The sequence below is a fragment of the Mesoplodon densirostris genome, chromosome 1 (genome assembly GCF_025265405.1).
Source record: "Mesoplodon densirostris isolate mMesDen1 chromosome 1, mMesDen1 primary haplotype, whole genome shotgun sequence".
NCBI classification, from domain to species: Eukaryota; Metazoa; Chordata; class Mammalia; order Artiodactyla; family Ziphiidae; genus Mesoplodon; species Mesoplodon densirostris.
The window spans coordinates 25,243,476-25,270,764 of NC_082661.1; the positions used below are offsets into that span (position 1 = coordinate 25,243,476).

Below are 27,289 nucleotides of genomic sequence, written 5' to 3' on the forward strand. Positions count from 1 at the left end.
ATGGTTTTTGCTCTGCAAATGTCATGTGGGTGTCCTTAGGGAATTACATTTAGCACCTGGCGCCTACCATGAGGCTCTATTAATGAGAGATATAAAGGTTATGTTGAAATTATTGTTTAAAGGTGCTGACATCTCACACACACACACACACACGCACACACACTCATTTACAAATTATATATTCAAATATATACTGAGGAGCAACTGTTTCAGGACTTAAAAGAGAACAGAGAGAAGAAACTATTTCAACCAAGGTTATTCTGTAGATATCTTTATGGAATATAGTGTTCATAATTATCCATTTCCTTTCACTGATTGAAACATTGTTACATAATAGTTTGGCTTCAAACACTGTACTAAGGTTCTGGAGAAAGCAGGAAATACAAAGAAGAATTAAGTCTCTTAGGTATAAGCTGATCAGCTATAAAGGGCTCATTACCATAGCACCAATGCATTCTTCCACTAATTCATTTGCCTGACAAATACTGATGATCAGTATTTGTTATAACTGTGAGTGAAACCAGACACCGTCCTGCCTTCCTAGAGCTTGCAATCTAGTGAGAAATGCAGATGATGCCAAATTCACATCAGTCAATGGAAAATCTCAACCGTGACAGGTACCCTTGAAGGGAAGGGTGCATAGCCTTACAAGAAAGAACACCAAGGGGGATTTAACTTTATCAGGGGAGTTAGGGAAGATGTCCTGCAGAAGTGATGTTACATCTGAGATCTGACAGTGAGGAGGTGTACTTTAGGGAAGAAGATCCCAGGCCCAGGAAAGGGAGCAAGGGGGACAGCTGGGGCGGGGCGGGGACTGAAAGATGGCCATTGAAAGGGAAGTGCTAACAGTGAGTCAGGAGAGAGAAGGAGGGACCAGACCAAGTAGGTGCTAATAGAGCCTACAGAGGACTTTGGTCTTTTTTTCTGTGAGTAATGAGTAAATGCTGAAGGAGTTTAAGCAAAGGCATGAAATCAAAAGATCTACATTTGGGAAATATATTCTTATATTATTATAGTATGAACACATACTACAGGAAATAATTAGGATACCTCCTAGGTTTGCAACTAAATGAGTACAATTAGGGAATACTGGAAGAGAACCAACTATGCTGGGGGAAGGTCAAGAGTTCTTCTTTGAAATATGTTGAATCGAGAAGCTTTTGAGATATACAGGAGACAAGGTCAAGTACACAGCTGGATGTATGGATCTGAAGCTCAAAGGGAAGGGCTCATTGGGCTACTCTATCTTGGATGTACTTTTAGAAAACAATGAAATGGACATGTTTGAGGCTTCCCTCCCTTTGCTAAGTTGAGAACAATGGTTATATTCCAATTCAAAGCAGCAGGTGTGATGGGATATTCCTAGACTTGGAGTCTGACAACAAGCATCCAAGCCCTGGCTCCTCCAGCTACTAGCTGAGCGCTTTTGAACAAGCACCTTAGCTTTTCTGCACCTTTGTTTACTATAGTCTCCATAAAATTACTATGGATATACATTTCCTACTTACAGCACAAGGCTGTTTTAAAGGTCAAATGAGTAAAATCATAGAGAAAACTATCTCAAACCTGTGAAATGACAAATAATGTTGTCAATAAATGAAATATATCTGCCTGCATATGTTGATATGAAAGACTAGAAAGGAAAGTTAGTTAGCTGCAGACACAATCAACTTAGTTGGAAGGATACAATATCACTGAATCCCCTCCAACATTTGCATTGATTAATAAGCAAGTGCTTTTCACCGGGTGGTACCTGAGTGACAGGACATGAATGAAAGCAGTATTTGTTCACCTTTTGATCCAGACTATAGGCCAGCACCCAGTCCTCTTGCTTGGGGTGAAAGAGCAGACTCTGGATATAGAAGGTGAGCCGGTATTTCTGATAGGTTGCCCCTTCATCTGAGCTGATCAATATGCTGCTCTCTATCTCAGGATCACTGAGAAGCATGATCTAAAGAAAGGGGAGAGGAGAAAATATAGACAGAGTCAGTAGGAGAGAATAAATACAAGAAATTAAAGCATAAATATAAAGTCATCTGTACTTGTATATCACAGCACAGAAAGGGGCATCTGGGCCTCTAGATGAAATATTGGTATTTTTCTTTCCCAATTTAGTCCCTCATTGCTGAATTGAGCTAAAATACTGTTCAAGGTTAGGTCTGCATACAAACAAGGATTCAGTTTTTTGAGGTCTTTCTTTTAAATACCTTCATTTTTGATGTTTGTACTTGTACTTTTTTTTTTTTTTCGTACGCAGGTCTCTCACTGTTGTGGCCTCTCCCATTGAGGAGCACAGGCTCTGGACGCGCAGGCTCAGCGGCCATGGCCCACAGGCCCAGCTGCTCCATGGCATGTGGGATCTTCCCAGACCGGGTCACGAACCCGTGTCCCCTACATCGGCAGGCGGACTCTCAACCACTGCGCCACCAGGGAAGCCCTTTACTTGTACTTTTAAGTACTGGAGGTTTATTCCTGTGGTCCTCCGTCCCCTGACCTCAGGACCATCACACATCTGCCTCCTCATCTTCCCTCAGTCAATTCTCCATGTCACTCTTCATCACGCTACAGCTCTTACTGCTCTTTAGTCATGAAAGAGATCCCACTGTTTTGTCCTTTCTAAACTGTTTTAGTGATTTAATTGATTTAAGTGGTTTCATGACCCCTTTGCTCTAGATGTTTTCCAAAGCATATATCCCCAGAGGCCTTTGGGACAGATACTGATGCTCAGGAAAGTTTGTCCTCCCCAAGCCAAATGGACAGAGTGGTGTAGTGAAAAGGCTTTGGCACCTGAAAGAGCACGTTCAAGTATCAACACTTCTCGGTCACACTGTCACCTTGAAAAGCTACTTAACCTCTGGAGGCCTTGGTTTCCTCAACAATAATTGGGTCTGACAATACAAGAACTGGCTCTGAATGCTTGGCATAGTGCATATTTTTGACAAGTGATAGCTATGGTTACTATCGACCTCTCAGGATTTATAAGCCCTTCCAGTCAGTGCAATTTGACTTCTACTGACAGGACCTCAGTGGCATTGGTCTCACTAAAGGTGTGAGTGATTTCCTAGTATTTAAATCCAATAAACACTGAGATACTGAGACCTAGCTGTCCCTCAGTTAAAAACTTAGCAGTCTTTGTTACCACTGACAATTCCATCCTTCTGGAAGCATTTTCTTCCAGGGGCTTCTGTAACACCATACTTCTCTGGTTCTCCTTTCTACCTCTTTTGAATACTCAACTTTCTCTGATTACCCTTATAATATGGCCATTCCTCAACCCTCAGTTTTGACTTTCTTCTCTTTTCACTCGACACACTGTTCCTCGGTGACCACTTCCACCCTCACTTTTATTTATTTTTTTCATTACCACCTTTCTGGGGACAACTCGTAAATTAAATGTCAATCTGAGGTCTCCTCTGAGTTTCAGACTTGAAAACTCAGCTGCCTGGTGCCTTCTTCTATTTGGATGTCTCACAACACCTCACACTCAGCATGCCCCAGGATGTACCTCATCCAAGCCCTCCTCCTCCCCAGTGCTTCCTGGTTCAGTGAGTGTTTCCACCAACCACCCATCCCACGTGAAGCCAAATGCCCAACACCATCCCTAACTCTGTTTTTCCATTCACCTCCTATAATTAATTAGTCTCTAAGCTCTGCGTATTTTACCTACTAATTAACTCTAAAATCAGATCCATTCTCTCCCTGCCCATTGTGATTGCCTTAGTCCAAAATGTGACCATCTCTGTATTGGATTCCTGTAAGACACCCCTAGTCACTCTCACAGCTTCAACCAGTATCCCCTCCAATTCACTTTGCACACTGTGGCCAGAATAATCTAAAACCATTCAATGGCTTATCTTTGATCTTCCTATATTCTAAAATTCTTAAAACAGCCTGGTATGATCTGCCCTTTGTGTATGTGTTTGGTTCCATCAGCAACAAAGCCCTTTTGACCTTTATCACCCAGCTCAACCCAACTTCTTTGAATTTCCAGTGTTTGCCCAGTGACTGAATGAACAAATGAGTTTATTTCCTCTTAAAATTTGTCCTGTCTTGGGCTGTACCGCCACCAGTTATTAGGGCTACTGCTACACACAGTCTGCACCATGGGGTCCAAAGTACCAAGTAAAGTAAAAAAAAAAAAATGTCCATACCTTATAAAACTATTGAATACTAGGATTTTTAAAATTTACCCATAGTATATATTAGTATTATGAGGTAAGCTTTAAACAAATTCAATACCTTTAACTGCTAAGATTCATAGTTATTTTCCTCTTTTATACCTTTATAGCATCCAAGACAAGTCAACTTTCTTTTTCTCAAATACTTGCTTTGGCTTCATTGAAATAAGTTATTACTAGTTATCAGCAAATTTCTGAGAAATGGATGCAGTATAGTTTTTTTTTTCATTCATGTGTGAATAATCTAGGGGAAAAGCTCTTAGATGGGTTATTCATAGACAATAACTTTCTCCTCCCTTGGCACTGTGAAGGGTAGGGACTACTGGTAAAAGCACCCCTGCTGCCCTTGAAAAAATCTAAGAGGATGCACCCATGCTCCTTGCAGAGTCTGCAAGGACAAATACACAGGGAAAGAATGAAGCTTTCATAACCACCTTCTCTTGCTTCCCGGCACGTACCGATGAGCTACATAACAGGCAATGAAATCATTTCTCCCCTGGTGCAGAGAAATTAAACTGCTTATTTTATGTAGGTATAAAGAAGCTTCATGCCTATGATTTTAATTGGAAGGTAAGACCAACATCATAAATGAACTTGATTTTATATACCATGAGTTACAATATACTGAATAAGGGTTACCATCAAATACCTAGTGCAATGTACTCTCTTCGTCCAGCCCTGTTTCTTCCTGCATACACAAACACATTAATCCACACACAAATGAGGCATATACGTGTGCACACATACGCTTACACATATATCGCTGTGGCACATATATGCATGCACATGTACAGAAATACACTTATATATAAAGTGTATTGAGATTGTATGTTGGTTTTAGGGTGCTTTTGTTGGCAAGAGGACATTTTTATTGCAACCTTTCTCTGACATTCTCATCAGAAATCCTTTTTTTTTTTGCATATACCCTGAGAAAACCATAATTCAAAAAGAGTCATGTACCACAATGTTCATTGCAGCACTATTTACAATAGCCAGGACATGAAAGCAACCTAAGTGTCCATCCACAGATGAATGGATAAAGAAAGTATGGCGCATATATACAATGGAATATTGCTCAGCCATAAAAAGAAATGAAATTGAGTTATTTGTAGTGAGGTGGATAGACCTAGAGTCTGTCATACAGAGTGAAGTAAGTCAGAAAGAGAAAAACAAATACCATATGCTAACACATATATATGGAATCTAAAAAAAAAAATGATTCTGAAGAACCTAGGGGCAGGACAGGAATAAAGACACAGACGTAGAGAATGGACTTGAGGACACGGGGAGGGGGAAGGGTAAGCTGAGACGAAGTGAGAGAGTGGCATGGACATATATACACTACCGAATGTAAAATAGCTAGCTACTGGGAAGCAGCCACATAGCACAGGGAGATCAGCTCAGTGCTTTGTGACCACCTAGAGGGGTGGGCTAGGGAGGGTGGGAGGGAGACGAAAGAGGGAGGGGATATGGGGACATATGTATATGTATAGCTGATTCACTTTGTTATACAGCAGCAACTAACACAACAATGTAAAGCAATTATACCTCAATAAAGATGTTAAAAAATCCTTTTATATACTTTGATATCACTGGCAGTATCTGTATTCAATCCTAGTGTCTGAGAAGAATGGAAGGAGGGATGTAAAAACTGACATGTTTTGGGTTCCTAACCTGTGCTGGGCACTTAACAGGGTATTTTATCGAAACCTGAAACAAATTATGTGACATATCATTACTTGCATTTTACAGGTAAAGAAACTGAGGCTCAGAGGAGGAAAGCAACTTGCCTATTACCTCCTCTGATGGACTCAAATGCCACCACCTCCTGCCACACACATACTAACACTAATGCTTTTCTGGACCTTGAAATCTTAGCACTTTGTGCTTTACCAAGGGACAAGGGAACATCAGAGAAGCAGCTCTTTATTCTTTATTCTTTTTTAAGCAACTCTAAGAAATCCACACACCAAAAGAAGTTTCAAGAAAGCCCCTTTCCTCCTCTGACTCATATCCACCTTTGGCCAAGAGGACATGAAGAATTAAATGAATAGGAATCCAAAGGAGAAACAGAATGTTAGTGCTAAAAAAAAAGAAAAAGAAAAAGAAAAAGAGGGAACCATAATATTAACATAAATAGAATCAGAAAGCAAAGCCTCAGCAGAAGTTAAGCCTCAAGGTAAAATATGTATATTGTGTATGAATCTATGTAACTACTTCTATAACTACATATATAAAGAAAATCATCCCATGTCCACCAAGATTGTTACTGGGAAGAAAGGACTTCAAAGGTAAATGCCTAAGAGGGCAAAGCAGGTAAACTAAGTGAGCAAAGCAGATAAAGCAAAACAAGGAGTGGTAAGAACTATGCCAAGGGGCTTCCCTGGTGGCACAGTGGTTGAGAGTCCACCTGCCGACGCAGGGGACACGGGTTCGTGCCCGGTCCGGGAAGATCCCACATGCCGCGGAGCAGCTGGGCCCATGAGCCATGGCCGCTGAGCCTGCACATCCGGAGCCTGTGCTCTGCAATGGGAGAGGCCACAACAGTGAGAGGCCCGAGGCCTGTGTACCGCAAAAAAAAAAAAAAAAAAAAGAACTATGCCGACATGGAAGGTACACACCTCTCCTTAAAACGTTTAAAATGAGATTGTTACAGGGGCTTCCCTGGTGGCGCAGTGGTTGAGAGTCTGCCTGCTGATGCAGGGGACACGGGTTCGTGCCCCAGTCCAGGAAGATCCCACGTGCCGCGTCACGGCTAGGCCCGTGAGCCATGGCCGCTGAGCCTGCACGTCCGGAGCCTGCGCGTCCGGAGCCTGTGCTCCGCAATGGGAGAGGCCACAACAGTGAGAGGCCCACGTACCGCAAAAAGACCCCCCCACCAAAAAAATGAGATTGTTACAAAAAAATTTTTACTCACATTCAATAGGTCTGTGGACTGACTTTATGAAATAGGAATGTGACTCTTGGCATAGTTATGACACCTTGATCCTACAGACCCAAAGAAATTTACAACCCTTGCCTTTGAATCTTTAATTGCAGGTATATACATATAAAACTTATGGAAATACCTGTTAAGACACCTGTGAATTCTGCATTTATGTGATTTTGCTAATATGAACAGGGAAGAGTTCCCACTGGAGATTTTCTGTTTTGTTTTATTTTGCTTTTGCTTCAGTTTGCTTTGATTCTTTATCTAGCTTGTCCTAACATAAGATCTGCAGTGGGTATATGCACATGCTGGAAGAGGAGAAGGGGTCTTTCATTTCGGGTTGAGCAGAGTTATTAATGCCATAGGCTCTGGGGGAAGGTGTCTTGAGTTCAAATCTACAGTCTGCTACTTTATGTGCAAACGTGAGGATATTACCCAGTTTTTCCAATCAGTTATCTCATCTATGGAAAAAACAGATAATAATTATCTCTAACTCACAATGCTCTTGAGAGGATTAAATGAGATGAGGATTAAATGAGATAATGATTAAAGAGCTTAGCACAGGGCCTTAATGGCTAAATAAACATGAACCTGGATCTATAAATCACCCAGGATAAGAGCACAACTGAAGCCAGAAGTGATGCCAAGCAGGCTGGAGATTTGGGGATTATTTGCCTCCCTCTTGGCTCCCTGAGCTTTGTAGGTAAAAACCAAAGGGATGGGTGGTGGGGGTAAAGGGGAGCTGCTGTTCAATGGGTATAAAGCTTCAGGCCCTCAAGACGATCAAGTTCTAGAGATCTGCCGTACAACTTTGTGCTTATAGTTAACAATACTGCACTGCGCAATTGGAAGAGTTTGGTAAGAGGGTAGCTCTCACGTTATATATTTTAGTACCATAATTTTTAAAAAATGTGAAAGGATGAGGGAGAACAAAACTACAATTTACACTTATTTTACATTCCTGGTAACATTTTAAGAAAAACACACTCTATTAGCAAATAGCAACACTGCCAAAATGAACACCAATCAGTAGGTAATTGTCAATTCACAAAATACCATTGCTCTTTGAATGCCCACTCTCATCTCTTCAATGGGAGGCTCTGGCCCATGAAGGAATTAAACACACCACTGCCTTAGGGGTAAGAACCTCATACAGCCTGTCTCTATGAATTTGGTCATTTATGGTACATGAATTTTCTGTATCTCAGATTAGAGATGGACAAGTTTTAGAGTTTATCAACATACAGATGGTACAATATCTTTTATTTCTTTCTTTCTTTTTTTGGACCCATAATTCTTTTTGTAGGAAATCCCTGGGAAACTTGAATAATGGTGGCCCTAATTTTAATGGTGGGTTGCAAATTACAAAAGACACAGATGTAAGTCAGGAGTCAGGCAAGGCTTTGCTTCAGCAACTTAGATTTTCAAAAGCCTATAAGCTTATTTGTGTCTAAACCAGTCAAACTTAGTATTGAAGATGTCAAAATCCTCCCCAGAAATCTTTCCAGAATGCCCACTTTCCTGCTGCTGGGTGAGTCTTATAATATCCAAATTGTAAAATTAATGAATATGTTACTTTATTCAGTTGCCATGCTCTGTTTCTCCTGTGTGCAATCTATAAAATGGGGTGAAAGCTATAGGTTTCTCAGCCTCTCACTCTGCCAGAATCCCAGAAATGCAAAGGAAACAAATTGTAGTTCAGTGCTTTGAAAACAGTCTTTGAATAGGAATAAGTAGCTTTCCTCTGAATAGAAAAGGAGAAATCCTATAATTTACTGTATAATTGAGTCCTAATGGGAGACTCTTAGCACAGCTAGTGCTCAGTAAGAAATAACAATAATATCAATACAAGCTCACAAAGAATATAAGAGATATTCTTTAGGCTGACCCCTAAACCTACTGACATAATCGATATGTTGTTGAATATTGACTTACACACAAATAAAGCCTATTACAGATAAGGGTCTTAATCACAGTATAACAATATACCAGTATTCGCTCCCCACTGCCCATCTATCTATTTATCTCTCCACCTAACATCTCCTCTTATAGCAGAAGCTATAGCTGGCAAGAAAGGGGGTTGCCCTCAGGGGACATTTAGCAATGTATGGAAACATTTTTTTCTATTGAGTTATAATTAACATACAATATTATATTACTTTCAGGTGTACAACATGGTGATTTGTATTTTTATACATTTTGACATGATCACTGCAGTAAGACCAGATACCATCCTGTTACCAAACAAAGTTGTTACAATATTGTTGACTACATTCTCTGTGTGTACATTACATCCCCCATGACATTTATTTTATAGCTGGAACTTTGTACCTCTGATGCCCTTCACCTATTTCATCTATTCCCCCTCCCTGGAGACATTTTAATGGTCACAACTAGGGTCAGGAAAGAGAGTAACCGGCATCTACTGGGTAGAGGCCAGGGATGCTGTTAAATAATTACAATGCACGGGGGCTTCCCTGGTGGCAAAGTGGTTGAGAGTCCGCCTGCCGATGCAGGGGACATGGGTTCGTGCCCCGGTCTGGGAGGATCCCACATGCCGCGGAGTGGCTGGGCCCATGAGCCATGGTCACTGAGCCTGTGCGTCCGGAACCTGTGCTCCGCAAAGGGAGAGGCCACAATGGTGAGAGGCCCGCATACCACAAAAAATAATAATAATAATAATTACAATGCACAGGACAGCACTGGACAACAAATAATTATCTAGCCCAAAATGTTGACAGTGCTGCTACTGAGAAACCTTGTTACAATATTTGTGCATTTATAAGTATATATATATGTATACACACACACACATATATCTTATTTTGGGAAAAAATTGTAAACTACATATGCATTTTTCAGGTAGAACATCAATTCATATTTACGTTTACATGCAAGTCTCTTTCACCCATTAGTATTTATACATGCCATTCTCTTTACCAAGATTAGACTTCCCACCTTTCCACTCCAACCCATTTTATTAAGCATATTTCTACTTGTCCCTCAGAATTTAACTCAAGCATCACCAGTAAAGCAACAATCATTGAGGCCAATCAGGAAAAAAATATATAAAAATCCCAAATCAACAACAACAAAAAACAACTCAATTAAAAAATGATCAAAGGACTTGAATAGACATTTTTCAAAAAATATATATAATATATATCTGGTGAGGATTTAGGGAAATTGGAACCCTTGTGCATCGTTGATGTGAATTCTAAATGGTGCAGCTGCTATGGAAAACAGTATAGTAGTTCCTCAAAAAAAAAAAAAAATGGAATTACATATGATCCAGCCTTTTCACTTCTGGATATATGCTGTAAAGAATTGAAAGCAGGATCTCAAAGAGATATTTGTACATTCATGTTCAAAATACCATTATTAACAATAGCCAAAATGTGGAAGCAACCCCAGTGTCCTCTGATGGAAGAATAAACAAAATGTGGTATATATATATATATATATATATATATATATAAAATGGAATATTATTCAGTCTTAAAAAGGAAAGGAATTCTAACACATGCTACAACATGGATTAAATGTAAAGGCATTATGTTAAGTGAAATAAGCCAAAAGACAAACACGGTATGATTTCTATTAGAGTACCTAGACTAGTCAAATTCATAAAGACAGAAAGTAGAAAAACAGCTGCCAGAAGCTGGGGGAAAACGGAGAATGAGGAGTTGTTGTTTAACGGGCATAGTTTTACCAGATGGAATGAGCTCTGGAGTCTGGTTGCACAACAATGTGAATGTACTTCACATTACTGAAATGTACATCTAAAAATGGTTAAGGTGGTAAACTATATGTTACATGTATTTTACCACAATTAAAAAAAAACCACAGGGCTTCCCTGGTGGTGCAGTGGTTGAGAGTCCGCCTGCCGATGGCCGATGCAGGGGACATGGGTTCGTGCCCCGGTCTGGGAGGATCCCACATGCGCGGAGCGGCTGGGCCCGTGAGCCATGGCCGCTGAGCCTGTGTGTCCAGAGCCTGTGCTCCGCAACAGGAGAGGCCAAAGCAGTGGGAGGCCCGTGTACCGCAAATAAATAAATAAATAAATAAATAAAATAAAAAATAAAAAAAAACGCAGAAAGAAAAATATAAAATTAGATATGAGATGAGATAAAACAACTTGCTAAGGAAATTTGAAAACTATTCAGACATATGAACACTATTCATTCAACCATTATTTACAGAGTCTTTACTTTATGCCAGGCTGTACTATAAAGACTAGGATAAGAGCAATAATCAAACCAAACGAAAAACCCTGCCCTCAGAGAACTTGCATCCTAGTGAGGGGAGAACAGACAATACACAAACAAAGAGGTAAAGTATGTAGCTTATCAGATGGTGATGAGTCCTTTAGATCAAAATAAATCAGGAAAGGAGATAGGAAGTACTGAAGGGGAGGGTCTGAAATTTGAGTAGCAGGGTCAGGAAAGGCCTCACTGAGAAGGGGACATTTCAGAAAGGATGTAGGAGTCCACTGAGCTAGAACAGAGCGAAGGAAGTAGAGAGTTGAGCATGGGGGCAGTAGGTGATATGAGCACCCTGGCTTTATCCCAAGGGATGTGGAAAGCATTGGCGGGCTTCGAGCAAGGCGATGTAGGCTATGGCTTGTATTTTGATCCTTTAACTCCAGCTGAACAGAGCATTGTGGGAGGTGGGGAATAGCAGGTAAAGAATCAGAGAGACCAGTAAGAGGCCACTGAAATGATCCAGGTGGGAGAGGCTGATGATGGAGTGCTGTCTCAGTTACTGAGATGTGGTCCATCTGTGGGGATAAAGGAAAAGTCAAAAAGGTCTGCTTACAGATGAGCTGTAGGGAGTAAGAGAAAGCGAGGGGTCTCATTAAAACATAAAAAGTTTTATACCTGTATGTTCATTTCAGTGCTGTTTATCATGATCAAAAATTGGAAATAACTCAAGTGGTCAGGTAGGTTTTTGGCCTGAACAAGTGGGAAAACAGAATTGCTTGTTTATGAGACAGGAAAGCTTATGGGAGGAGCAGATTGGGGGCTTTGGAGATGAGGAATATGATTTTGAAAAGGCTAGGTTTCAGGTGCCTCATAGACATCCAGAGGGGCTGATGAGTAGACAGCGGATAGAGTGGGCTGGCCTGCAGATAAGAATTTAGGAGACTTCAGTGTTTGAACAGCATTTAGATATGAATCTGGAGATCACAGAGACAGCAAATATAGATAGAAAAGAGTCTGAGAACTGGGCTCTAGCACACTGTTTAAGGGTCAAGGATTTAAGGAGGGACCAGAAATGAAGTGTGAGAAGGAGAAGGAAGACCCAGAGAGTGTGATGTCCTCAAAACTTTGAAACCAAGGAAAGAAGGTGTATCAGGAAAGCGTGTCCAACTGTGTCAAATGCAGCTGACAGTTCAGTAAGATGAGTTCTGGAGAACTGACTCTAGCAATGTGGAGGATATTGGTGATCATGGCCAAGACACTGGAGTGAAACAGGCAGACAGTCAGTGCTGATGCAAGTATACACTGGCATGACTGTTCTGAAAGCAATGTAGCAATACGGAACAAGATTCATAAATATTCATACCTTTGACCCTGTAACTTCTCTTCTAGGAATCTGTCCAAGGAAACCATCAGGGACCCAATAAAAGACTTATGCACCTGTGTGTTCATCTCAGCGTTATTTATAACACTAAAATATTGGAAACAAACCACAGAGCTGATAGAATAATTAAATAAAGTAGGCTAAATCCACTCAATGGAATATTATGCAGCTATTATGTATGAATTTAAATAGTTTTATGACACGTGAAAAATAATCATATGTGGAAGCCGTGCATAAAAAGCTGGCTGAAAACACATGAGGTGTAATTTCAAATTTGTTAAAAATTGTTTCTACCTCATGCCCATATTTATGCACAAATGAACAACGTGAAGGAAAAATTCACTACATGTTAACAGTAGGCGTTGCTGTGAAGCAAGATCATGAGTCACTTTCATTTTTTTCTTACACTTTTCTATTTTTTCCCTATTATTCTGCTATTCTGCAATGAGCAGATATTACCTGCTCATAAAAGTGAAATGTTTCTCTCTCTCTCTCACCACACCTACACACACTTTCCCATTAGCCCTTTCGAGAATCCCAACAGGATTATGCTGCCCATTGCCTGCCGGTGGAAAAACTGAGAAGCTGGACAAGTATCTGTCCACACTGCGAGCACTGCTCTGAGTGCAGGACAGGCATGGGTGAAAGTGGGGTAGCTACCGAGCGTACCTCACTGGGAAAGCAGCAAGAGTACTTCCCAGCTCAAGGAGTGCTAGTCCTGACCTCCTCTCTAGCAGGAATCCTGGTTGTCCGCCCCACCCATGATGTAAACCATCTGGCCTGCCTTGCACTGCATGATGGCTCTCCCCTGGCCCAGCTCTGATCATGATCATGGCATTTCCTCTCCGTAAGGAACTCCAGTACCCTCAAAAGGTCATGAAAACCAAGTCTGGCACCTCAGACACTTCATAAGTGGGCCCCCATATTGTTCTCAGGCTTGATCTCTACAACCCAACCATATACCCTAGCCAAGCACTCCTCTAACATTCCTATCTTTGCTAGTGTTCCTCCTTACCTAGAAAGCCCAGCATTTCCCCTGGTCCATGCCTTCCTTCCAGGCCCTTTTTAATTCCCTCCCTTCCATGAAGCCTCTCAACTGCTCCAGGGGAACGATCTCTACTTGCCACGAACTCCACTGGCAAATTCGTGATCACACTGAACTATGGCTTCATGTTTAAAATATGTGAAAAGTTATAAACACTTTATATATTTTAACATATTAGTTAAATTTTGTTTCACTTGTATTCATCTCACTTTGCCACCTAGATGTTAAGTGCCTTAAAGACAGAGAGTGTCACTGATCTCACATCCCCTGGTCTTTGCTGTGCTCAGTGAAGCACATACTCGATCAATATCTGATATGTGGCTGAGTGAAGGTCGCTCAAGGGTTTCAAAGTTTGCTTGACCAAATGTTCACTGCATTGGATCTGTGGCTTACCAGGGCCCTGTCCAGAGAAGCCGGCTCCACCTCAGTAAGAGCAGTCAGCAAACCTTTATGTGAAGCAAGCACTGCCCACTGGCAGTCCAGGCATCACCAGCCCTACCTGTGGTAATTATCACTTAGGGCAGTCTGTCAATCTAGTTCCTCTTTGTCAAAGTCTAATACAGATAAGTTAATAAATTGATGGCCATGTTATTTTTCTCCAAGATGTTCAACTCCAATATTTTTAAGAAAGCAAGTCTAACCCTAGGAGAGAAGGAAAAAGAAGTCTCATAATTTTTTTTAAAAAACCTGAAATCTGTAGGATTGGGTTGGAAGTCATTTTCATTACTTTTGTTGAATTATTTTTAATGTTTTGTTATGGTTTGATTTGAGGGTCTCTGGTTTATTTGTTTGGTCTCTGTCCATCTTAGGAGCACTAAAGAAAGATGCATGTACTCCTGAGATCAGATGGAGGGTGCTGAGACATAGGTTAGATGGGACGAAGGCATAGCATTTGGTAACCAGGTGTACTGGGAAAGGTTTTGAGAAATATCAAACTAGCTGAATCAAGATCATCCACATTATTTGCTGTTTCAAGCATCCAACTTCCTACTGTGCACATGTGGGACCACAGTGGAAGCCCAGGGTTAAGAATCGCTGCTCAGAATCCTAAAATCAGAAAGGCAATGACTACATGAAGAGATAAAGAAAAAAATGCTCACCAGTATGCATATTATCTACAACAAAAGAAACTTAATTTATAAGCATCTTGTTGAAGCTGCGGGGGAGGAAGAACCTGAAAAGATTCTAGCGCACAAGGGATGGTAAACGGAAATTAACTGCACTGTACCCATTATGGCTAATTTAAGAATCACAGATTGTCACTGATACAGTATTTATTTAGTGTGCTAGCTTTAGTATTTCATTCAGTGAACATTATAAAAAAGAGACAAGGACGTTTATAAGTTCACCTGCTAATCTGATTTTTCCCATTGGATCTTGAATTCTTCATATGACAAGCCTTCAACCCAGGCAATTTTCAAGGACTGAACCCTACTGGGATTAGCAATTTGGGAACAACTATTCTAGTCAGGAGAGGCAAGACAAGCATTAAGTTATCCCAAGGAAAACAATCAGGGGAGTAAATATGCTTGGAAGTGTCCTGTGTCCTGGCCTGGTTGGAAGAGACTATGCAGTGGAGAGCTTCATTAGCATAAGGAACAAGGTCACTACATTCCGGGAACGCCTCCTGGCTCAATAAGAATGATGAGCATGTGAACATGAGTTAGAGTTAGAGCTCAAGTCCTCATCCCCATCACCGCCCACACTTCCGAGGGGCAGGGATGGGCTCACATACAGCTAAATGCTGGATGTGATCAACAGGGAGTCAGGCAACTTTCTGAGGCGGCAGCCCCTGGGGACAACGGACCACCTAAAAGCCAGGCTGTCCTCAACAGTGGTACCTCACAGTCTCTCACCAGTGCAGAAACCGTCCTAAGGAAAGGAAATGGTGGCACCGAGCCCATTCGCCCAGACCAGAGACATTTAGCTCCCAGAAAGAGTGAAAATGAAAAGGAACCAGACCCTGCAAGGAGCTGGGCAGACCCTTGATCTGTGCTCTCCACCCCCAGCTCAAGACACCTGCTGTGCATCCCTTCACCCTCAGCTGAAGTTAATATCCAGGCCTTCACGTGGCATTGCATTTTATATTTTGCCAAGTCCTTCCTCAGCTATTTTCCCCTCCAGCCTCACTCTGCTCCCCGAGGAAGGCAAGGCTGGCATTATTACCTGCTGTATTAGTTCCCTGTGGCTGGAAACAAATTAGCACAAGCTGAATGGCTTAAAACAACATAATTTTATTATTTTACAGTTCGGGATGTCAGAGGCCCAAAATGGGTCTCACTGGGCTGAAGTCAAGGTGTCAGCAGGGTGTTATTCTTTTCTGGAGGCTTGAGGTGAGAATCTGTTTCCTTGCCTTTGCCAGCTTCTAGAGGCTACCCCCAACTCCTTGGTTCAAAGCCCCCTTCCATCTTCAAAGCCAGCAATGGCCAGTCCAGTCTTTCTCACATCACATCACTCTGACCCTTCTTCCCTCTTACGAACGGTTGACTAAAAAAAAGCACAACCTAAAAGTTGAGACTTATGTCTATTTGACAGACTTGCTGAGGACTTAAGCCTGGGAGGCAGCCTCTCAGTTCAGAGGGACTGCTGTGAAAAGGTCAGGGAGGAGCCAGGATGTATAGGAGTTTATACAACAAAAACCAGGCAGTCCAAACATTAAGAGATTACTGTTAGTTAAAGAAAAAGCAACATGAAAGGATGCTCAAGATCACTAATCATTAGAGAAATGCAAATCAAAACTACAGTGAGGTATCACCTCACACCAGTCAGAATGGCCATCATCAAAAAATCTACAAACAATAAACGCTGGAGAGGGTGTGGAGAAAAGGGAACACTCTTGCACTCTTGGTGGGAATGTAAATTGATACAGCCACTCTGGAGAACAGTATGGAGGTTCCTTAAAAACTAAAAATACAACTATCATACGACCCAGCAATCCCACTACTGGGCATACACCCTGAGAAAACCATAATTAAAAAAGAGTCATGTACCACAATGTTCATTGCAGCACTATTTACAATAGCCAGGACACGGAAGCAACCTAAGTGTCCATCGACAGATGAATGGATAAAGATGTGGCACATATATACAATGGAATATTACTCAGCCATAAAAAGGAATGAAATTGGGTCATTTCTAGAGATGTGGATGGACCTAGAGACTGTAATACAAAGTGAAGTAAGCCAGAAAGAGAAAAATAAATACCGTATGCTAACACATATATATGGACTCAAAAAAAAAAAAAAAAAGGTTCTGAAGAACCTAGGGGCAGGACAGGAATAAAGACACAGACGTACAGAATGAACTTGAGGACACGGGGAGGGGGAAGCGTAAGCTGGGATGAAGTGAGAGAGCAGCATGAACTTATACACACTACCAAATGTAAAACAGATAGCTAGTGGGAAGCAGCTCCATAGCACAGGGAGATCAGCTGGGTGCTTTGTGACCACCTAGAGGGGTGGGATAGGGAGGGTGGGAGGGAGATGCAAGAGGGAGGAGATATGGGGATACATGTTTATGTATAGCTGATTCACTTTGTTGTAGAGCAGAAACTAACACACCATTGTAGAGCAATTATACTTTAATAAAGATACTTAAAAGAAAAGAAAGAAAAGAAAAGAAAAGAATAGAAAAGAAAAGAAAAAACAAACATCTCAAGTAAATGAATTTAACACTTTTCTATATATGGGAAGATACAAGAGTCTGGGTTCATTAAAATCATTCACTTGAGATGCACCTGAACTACCTAGGGCCAGTATCCTGTTTTTCCCCAGCCTGAATCACCTCAGGGTACACAGTTGGGATTGGTTGCAGTGGCTCGATGACCAAAACATCCTTTGTTTACTGATGCAGCAGGCAACAGTCTTTGTCCACAGCACTTTTAAGGATGCTTGTGAATAAAATGGCCCACCTGGAGAATCCAGAGGGCTCCCCTGGCAATTGTGCCAGGCAGGTACTCTCTGTAATGATCGCCATCCTGTGCCAAGCAGTTTCCAGACAGGCAGGGGAGAGAAAGCCACAATAAGAGTCAAATATTTTAATGTCAGAGGATGAACAGCCTTAATTCCATCTAGAACTTGAATTCCCCCTTCACAGTCTCCAGGGATTAAGATGTTTCCAGGAGGCCATTTATTCTGCCTACCACACCCCATTCCAGAGGCAAGGAAATGCCAAGCCTGCACCTGGTGACTTGCCGAGGTCACAGCTGGTCACCAAGTATGAAAACTGGAGCTTAAACTCAGAACTTGACCTTCCAAGTTGAGTTCCCTATCCTTGCTGTGCTCTGTATTGGTGACACGGTGAAGGACAGCAAGAGGGCACAGCAAGGCAACAACAGAGTGAGTGCAAACACAAGAGCAGAAAAGAATCAAACAGAGAGCAGGAGAGACTTTTGTCCACCACTCTCCCCCTTTGGTTTCCATCCCTTCAGTTGCAAATTTGACCCCATTCTCCCCAAACAAAAGAGCCCCTGGCAGAATGTATTTTTTTTTTTTCTTTTTGGGTTTTCAAGGTGTTGGGTTGATTGGTGGTGCTCCTTCTCTTTCCCAACGTGATGCAGGATGGGAGGGGACAGAGAGGTGGCAATTTTGCCAGGGAGGTACTCTGTAATGATCCATCATCCTGCACTGGGCGGTCCCCAGACAGGCAGGGGAGAAAAAGCCACAATAACTGTCATAAACGGAGAAGAGGGTCTTCCAGGTAACAACGTAATGAGGAGCCCCAGCTGCCGCAGTCAGGGAGACTGGGAAGAGGCAGGAGAGGAAACTGAAAGGGCGAGAGACAGAAGTGCCCAAAGGTTGCAGTTTTATATCCTGCCCCAGTGACTGCTGCTCTGTGTGCGTGTCTGTGTGTTTTCTCTCCCCATTGCTCAAAGGAAGAAAGCACCACACACACTCTCACAAACTTGGTGTTGTTGTTAAGGATGGAGCAGCACATTTGTCATAAAGGTCCACTGTCATCTCCGATTCCAAAGCTCGCGAAGGATCCACCCCTATGGTGATTTAGATTAATCGCTTCTCATTAAGAGCCAATAAACAAACTACAGTGAGAGAGCTCCCCTCAGCCACAGCCCACTGCTGTGGTGTATGATTGCTGAGGGAGCAGAGGCATAGCAGAGAGTCGTCAAATGTAATTTATAGGCTTTTAAGATCTAATCATTCTCTATGATATTAGATTAAATGACAGTCTGTATTAAAGAGGAAATTACATTTCAGCTTGCTTTCTTCACTTTTCCCCCCTTTCCTAGCTAGGGTTTTCAAAGAGCTCTAAGCCCACAGCCAAGGGCCAGAAAACGCCCTTGACAGTGTACTTGAATAGTATCAGCCCAAGGACTTCCCCGCACCCAGCAGTCTGTCCAGAGAAGCGGGACTGAAACTGTGCACCTCAGATGGGACTTGAACCCACGTGCCAGGACTCAAACCCAGCCAGAACTCAGGTTGGCACTTGAACCCACGGTCTTTTAATTGAGGTCACACACCTGGTCTCAGGACTTAATGAATCTCAGGTTCTTTATGTTTCATTGCAGAAAGAATTCAGTTAGGGACAAAGTGATAGGTAAGAAGTGGATTTATTTAGAGAGAAACACACTCCACAGACAGTTTGTGGGCCATCTCAGAAGGCAAAAGGCCCTGATACGGTGGTTAGTTTTTATGGGCTGGGTAATTTCACAGGCTAATGATTATTCCAATTATTTGGGGGAAGGGGGTGGAGATTTCCAGGAATTGGGCCACTGCCCACTTTTTGGCCTTTTATGGTCAGCCTCGGAACTGTCATGGCGCTGGTGGGTGTGTTACTTAGCTTATGCTGATGTATTACAATGAGCGTATAATGATGCTCAAGGTCCACTGGAAATCAAATCTTCCACCATCTTGGATATAGTTGGTTCTAACTAGTTTTTGTCATGTTCTATAGCTATGTCATTCTTTTAAAGGTTGTGCCCGGCCCCTTTCCCTCCTGTTTCAGGACCCGAGATAAATGGGAATATTCTCTTAGCTGAGCCCCCTGCATCCAGGAGCCCCACGAAACTGGCTCCCCTCACTCCTATCAGAGCTGTGCCATCTTACCCTCTGACCACCCTCGCCACAGCTCCAGAGTATTTCTTTCGGTGTTTGTGGTGGTAGAGAGATCCCTTACAGAATCCCATCACATTTAGACTTGGAATCAAACATCCCTTGATTTTTCATTTAGTCACTTGGTCATGTGGCCAATCATTCGCTCACATTCGCTTATGTGCCAGATTCTAGGATGGGCATGGGAGAAACAGGGTAAGACAAGATTCAAATCCCAACTCCATTTATTAGCTCATTTATTAGTTCCTTGACTTCAAAGCTTCAGTTTTTGCTCCACTGTGAAATCCAAAAGGAACATACCACCCCACCACCATTAGAGGAGAAAGTAAGAAAGAGAACTATTGTTTGGAAACTTCTGACGCACGTTGGCAAACCCAAATGTTGGGGCTGTTCTTTCCCTTCTGCTCCCCACAGGGCTGAGAACAGTTATTCTCAATTAAGATGGTGACAAACACAGAGGATCAGTTTGAAGAAGGAGGCGAGCCACTCAGATTGCAGAGCTGAGATGTGGGAAGAAAAAAACATGTAAAGATTGATATCCACTGTTGTAGAAGGATGTGTCTGGTCCCTAAAGCACAGGAAAGGATCAGTGGGTCAGTCATCTAGTATCATGCATGCTTGGGATACACAATGTCAGATTACAGAGAACAGACTCATTAGCCTGGAGGTCACAGTCTCTCACTCACTGGTTCCAACAGAACTTCCCAACCCCATGTCCCCAGGGTGCCTAAACACTTGAAAAGAGTCACCCCAAATTCACTCTTCCTCAAACATCTTACTTTGCCACCTCCAAGGCCACTGCTAATCCCATTCCTCTTCCTGGAAAGCTCTTTTTACACTCTATACACCTAAACCCTATCTGTCCTTTAAGGCCAAACCCAACATCCTCTAAGAAAGCTCCGTGGATTCCTCCCTTTTCCCTCTGTAGTGCTTTTTAGAGCTATGACTACCTGCTTAAATTACAGTAAAACTGTAAGCTCTTTCATGGCAGGGAGAGTTACCCCATCTTTTTATCCCCACACCCCCAAAGTCCGAGTTAGTGTCTTTCAGAGGGAGTTCCAAAGACCAACTGCTGGGCTTCCCTGGTGGCACAGTGATTGAGAGTCCGCCTGCCGATGCAGGGGACACGGGTTCGTGCCCCAGTCCGGGAAGATCCTACATGCCACGGAGCGGCTGGGCCCGTGAGCCATGGCCGCTGAGCCTGCGCGTCTGGAGCCTGTGCTCTGCAATGGGAGAGGCCACAACAATGAGAGGCCCGCGTACCACACAAAAAAAAAAAACAACCAACTGCTTGCTCTATGCCACCTGCCTTTGTGAACTCAGCCTGAAGGAGCAACCTCTGCATCCCTGCAGGACCACTGGATGTGGGAAAGGAGTCACGGCAGAGCCTCTAAATGGTTCCTAAGGCTTCTGATCACAAGGGTCACTGGTCACCTCTGCTCTCACTGCATTCATTGGCCAAAGCAAGTCATATGGCCACGCCTGCTCCCACTAATGTGAGGTATAGAATCCCCCCAGGGGGAGAACCCCAGGGGCAGGGTGGGGGGCAAGGAATGTCTTGTACAAATAATACACCTGAATTCCACTCGCAGGTATATGCTCAAACAAATCAAAAACAAACACTCAAACAGATACATGTACATTCATGTCCGCAGCGGCACTATTCACAGAATGTAGCCAAAACATGTGGCAACAGTCCAAACATTCATCCACAACTGAATGGATAAGCAAATTCTGGGACATATACATGGAACATTACACAGCCACAAAAAGGAACGAAGTACTGATAATATGGCACAATATGGATGAACCTCAAAGACATTATGCTAAGTGAAAGAAGCTGGTCACAAAAGGTCACATATTGCATAACTCCATTTATATGAAATATCCAGAACAGGCCAGTCCATAGAGATAGGCAAGTTGGTGGTTTCCAGGGTCTGGGTAGGGAGGAACAGGAAGTGACAATTTAATGGTTACAGGGTTTTGGGGGGTGATGAAATGTGTCAGAACTAGAATGAGGTGGTGGCTGTATAATATGGTAAATGTCTTCAATGTCCCTGAATGATTCACTTTAAAATGGTTACTTTTATGTTATGTGAATTTCACCTCACTAAGAGTAAAATAAAAGAGCTATGGCCAGCACTGGTTGGCTCCAGCCTCCCCCGGCCATGCCAAGAAAAACTAGGATGACAATACTAAGCGGAAGATACTAGTAAGGGCAAAACTGACTCCCACCTGGCTTGTAAAGTGACCAGTCTAATTAACGCCTCTGCTTCATGAAAATTAATAACTATATAGTTGGTCTAAACAGGTCCCACAGACCACTACCATCAGGGAAGCCTGAACAGCTCTACTAACCTAACAGCCCCCTATTGGCTCATGAGTCTTGGCACTGGTCTGTTTTCTTCCCAGTGATGTCCAACTCCATCTCAGGCTAGAGAATCTACATAAAGAACCCACATGACCTGCTGATGTAAGTGACAGTTCCCGGCAGATGACCCCTCCCAGGAACAAATCCCATTCGAACTGCCTCAAGCCTCCTCTTCCTATTCCTTAAAAATTAACATTACCAACAGGTTTAATGAACAAGCAGAGGCCCCTTCATGCCCAAGCACCATGCTTGAACGCTCTCATTTTAAAGGGCGGTGTACAGGCGCTTCATACAGCTTCACGAAGCGTGTGTTATAAAACCGCCTCACCTATACGGCTTTCATACACCACGGCAGTCCGTTCAATTCAATCCCATAAAACCCTAGCAATATTTAAGTGTTAAAGGTGACTTTCACTATGATATTTATTATTGGGTAATGAAAAATGGGACGGATAGCTTTCAAACCTCCAGGCAATGGACTGAACCACGTCTCTTCTAAGCTTTTAATAATAGGATCACCATACTTCCTGGAAATGACACAAATCCCCAGAGTCCCTTTCGAGATTCCCTCTTGGCAGCATGAATGTTCTTGACAGTTTTTTGTGTTTGTTTTTTGTTTCGTAGAGACCAAATCCCGTATCCGTCAGAGGAAACTCAGTTAGTTAAATATTGGGATCTGCCTTTTCCATCAGACTGGACGTTTTTAGGACCATCTTACCCTTCCCATATGACCAAGAGTTCCCTATGACTCTTGGTCTCGCCTTGTTGTAGATACCCCTCCAGAACCTAATATAAAGAGCTATCCGAATACAGCGGGAATTCACTCCATGTCACCTTTCGCAACTCTGGACCCTCTTGGGTCCTACGTCCTATTGCTATTATACCAGCTAGTAGGCTTATTGTCATCTATTGCTCTGTATGCTTGTGTCCTCAGCAGACTGTGACATCTCTGAGAACAGTGACTGTATCTGACTTCTCTTTCTTTTCCCCGGCATTCAGCACAGTATCTGGTACATTGCAGATGTTAATAGATGTGTCTGCGTGAAATAAGAGTTAACTAACTCCGAGAAAACTATTATAGAGCAGAATCATCCATCACAACTCTCTCAATATACAGTTGAGGGCACATGAGAGATTCAGCCATCTTCTTAAAATCCCACAGTTATCAATGATATAATTGTTAGCCAAGAGTGGCACCTTGGATAAGACCATCTGAATCCTCTGAAATGCCTGTTAAACTCTGCATCTTCCTAGGTCCCACCGCAGACATACAGAATTGGGATGTCTGACTCAGAGAGCAGAGCCCTGAATCGGCCTTAGGACAAGCACCGAGATTATTCTAATGTGCACACATGGGTCAGCACCTCACCTTTAGAGTGTTTACAGCAAGAAAAACTATTTTTCTCCAGTTCCTTGCAGAACAGAAGTAAACTGCTAGTGCCTGGTAGCCCTCCATCAAGGAGGTGGCCATGGTGAGTCTGAAGAACTCGTGTGAAGTAAAATGGAGCGTGAAATGCAGGTGCAGCCTTCACACGACGGGTCAGTGTCCCTGTACTCAATGGGAAATCAAGGGCTGCAGGAGAGAAGGATGTGGCCCCAGGGACAGATCATAGCAAGGGAATCAGGATAACATTTGTTAATATCCTTCTCTGAAGAGCCTTTAATCCCCACTACTCTGTCAGAGGTGAGGTCCCCAAATATCCATTTCGTAACTTCGCTAACTTCACACTAAGCTCCCAAAAGGTGTGTGTCTTTCCCCCTAAAGAGTCTACATTTTAGGCTTTCTAAACACCACCTATTTACAGAGTTGGAAAGAAATTAGCATCAACTGTGGAGCAACGAGCTGCTGCTTTCAGGGTGTACATTTAGTTTCTGGAGTAGAATGAGCAGGAATTAGCCATCCTCTCTCCTCATTAACAGGCAAGAGTTGCCATCCCTACTAGTTTACAACATGTTAGCACAACCCGAGCTACTCCATGGTCATCGTGCCTAGCTTAAGGTGACGTCAAAGGGAAACAAGTAAGTATGTGGTGTCACTGTGTGTATGCATTTAGGCTACAGAGGCAAGCATGTGGGGACGGAAACTTGAATCTGATCAGAATGGAGTAAGCACAGCTCTCAACTTAGTCCCAAGGTAAAACACGAGAGGACATTCACTCTTTGTTCCTGCCTCACGGTTTAACGCAGACGCCAAGGATCATGGACATCTAGACTAGGCCAATTTAAGACTAAGGGGAGAAAAAGTATAGCTCAGAGCAGTGCATTTCAAACTTGAATATGCTCATGGATCACCAAAGACCTTATTAAAATACAGATTCTGGGGCTTCCCTGGTGGTGCAGTGGTTGAGGGTCCGCCTGACGATGTGGGGGACGCGGGTTTGTGTCCCGGTCCGGAAGGATCCCATGTGCCGCGGAGCGGCTGGGTCCGTGGGCCGTGGCCGCTGGGCCTGCATGTCCGGAGCCTGTGCTCCGCAACGGGAGAGACCACAACGGTGAGAGGCCCGCGTACCACAAAAAAAAAAAAAAAAAAAAAAACAGACTCTGGTCTAATAGGTGTGGTGAGGGTGTGAGATTCTGCACTTCTAACAGGCTCCTAAATTAAGCCAATGCTTCTGGGTCTGCAGCCCACACCTTGACTAGCAAAGACTTAGAGGAAGTTAAGTATTCTGAGAAACAGCTGATGTAGTGCTGTTACCTGAAGGGCTGTGGAACCATAGATTGCTGCCCCCTCTACCACCACAGTGTGTGACCCAGGAATTCTGGAGTGGGTCTGGGAATTTGCATCTCTAACAAGTTCTCAAGTGATGCTGATGATATGGTTCAGGAACCACACTTGAGAACCACTGGGGTAGTAGAACACTGGACATGGAATCAAGCAGAAATGACTTCAAACCTCACTGTGGGACTAACCTGTTCTGCTCTCTGAACCTGGTGGTAAAAGCAGATAATAACTAATATCTATGGGTTGGTTCATTGGTTTGGGTGGGAGTTATATGAAATGACATACATAAAATATTTAGCATAGTTTGTTAGGCCCTCGACAATGGACAATTGTGAACTTCCTTCCTATTGTCAAGATTAGCCAGAAGGAAGAATGGCTGAATTATAAGTATATCCTGGGATGTGACTTCACGATATAAGGCATCCCATCAAAAGCCAGCTTTGCCCAGAAGTCAAGATAATCATGAATCTGTGTATTGTGTCTGCTTTGATTTGCCCATGTCTGATCTTCCACCTCTGACATGTAGACTGCTAGGTAAAACTGATTGATCAGTTATTTATTTAATTGAGCCTCACACCATGCAAGGCAGTGTGAAAGGTGCCTCTGAGACTGGGAATTGAGCAATATGGTTTCTACTGTCAAGAAATTTATAATCTTGTAGAAGACATTCAGTCCTAAGTAGTGTGAACTTGGCCTGTTATACGCAAGACATTTCATAGGGAATATGTAAGACAGAATATAAATACAGTAAATAGCATTAGTGAAGACTAAGAAGGAAATTATCTGTAAATAGTAAAGATAACCAGAAAATGGAAATACTGCTAGTGCCCACTATAGATGCCCAAAGGGCTCTGTATAGGAATAACTATTCCTCTATAGACTAGGAGGTCAAAAAAAGTAGGCTTTCTTCAAAAACACATTCGACTTCAGATACTCCTGTTACACAGTCACTTTGCTGAAATCATTTATATTTTAAGACCCAGCCTTTTAGTTATGAGACCACTGAGAGAACAGTATTTACATATAAGTCTGTGGATTTCAACTTTATATAAGAATCACCTGGAAATCTTGGTAGACCATTCACACCCCATGCTACATGCTCTGGAGATGCTGATTCTGGAGTTCTGAAGTAAGAACATAAACCTCCCAAGCCCCCTTTTCTTCCAAGACAGCACTTCTCCAGTCTGAGCTGAAGGAAAATATTGCTTTTCCCCAAGCACTGAAACTAGCCTTTCTATTCCAAATGGAAGTTTCCAGCAGGTTTTCTCCAAAACCAATTTATAAAACATTTTTGTAACTAAACCAGATCTATAAAAACAGCTTTAAAATCATAATCAGAATCATAATAGCTAATAATCCTTGCTCTTGCTATTTGCCAAGCTGTATGCTAAGAATATTTTTCAAGGGTCCTTCATTTAACCCGCACAAGGACTCTATGAGTTAACACTCTATTAACCAGTTTTCAGAGAAAGGTCCAGCAAGGTAAAGAAGCATACAAGATCATACAGCTAGGAGGTACTGTTGCAGAAACAAAAATCTGATATTTCTAACCCCCAAACTTACTATTGTGTACTACGCTAAAATTAGCATTTTGGCTGGGGGGTGGTCAAAAAAGGCAATAGGCAGTATCTCATTGGCTGTGGGTAGTGATCACACATGGCTTCATTTCAGAAGGTGACATGTTGAAAATGACCTTGAACGGGGTAGGTTAATAGGAAATAGAGCAGAAGAGTGTTGCAAAGAGGGGCACAAAGGTGTAAAGGTGGGGAAACTCAGAGGAGTCCTGGTTTCTCTACTCTGCTTACTGTTACACTTTATTTGCTCCACCTTCACCTTCTCTCTTATTGCCCTGGCTTCAACCTCTGCATCTTAGATTGATGCTTTCTGTGACTTAACCTGACACCTGTACAGGTGGACTCATGCAGCTTCAACAGAAACGGAACACAAACTAAACTTGTGTATAAATTGGGAGTTTGGAATTGACATATACACACTACTATATATAAAATAGATAACCAACAAGGATCTATTGTACAGTACAGGGAACTCCGCTCAATATTCTGTAATAACCTAAATGGGAAAAGAATTTGAAAAAGAATAGATATATGTATAATTGAATCACTTTGATGTATGCCTGAAATTAACACAACATGATAAATCAACTATAGTCCAATATAAAATAAAAATTTTTAAAAAACCAAAAAAAACAAATTAAACATGTAAATCAAATCTTTTTCCTCCACTGACTCTTTACCATTTCATTTCAAATTGATAATTCAATGTGCAATTTAAAGTTTCTCTCTTTTAAGTTCTCCACCAAGTAGCTAATGATCTGTGAATGAACAGTGAAATACACCAAGGCACTGACCAATAAGTTCACTATTTGCTCC

At 42.4% G+C, this 27,289-nt stretch overlaps 1 protein-coding gene across 1 annotated transcript in view; it reads right to left on the minus strand.

Annotated features, from left to right (window-relative positions):
* SORCS3 (sortilin related VPS10 domain containing receptor 3) overlaps positions 1-27,289 on the minus strand; it is a 626,549-nt gene that overhangs the window by 280,830 nt on the left and 318,430 nt on the right. Inside the window, exon 4 of the mRNA XM_060103648.1 lies at positions 1,793-1,951. Within this exon, the coding sequence (XP_059959631.1) occupies positions 1,793-1,951 (159 nt within the window). The remainder of the gene's footprint in view (positions 1-1,792; positions 1,952-27,289) is intronic.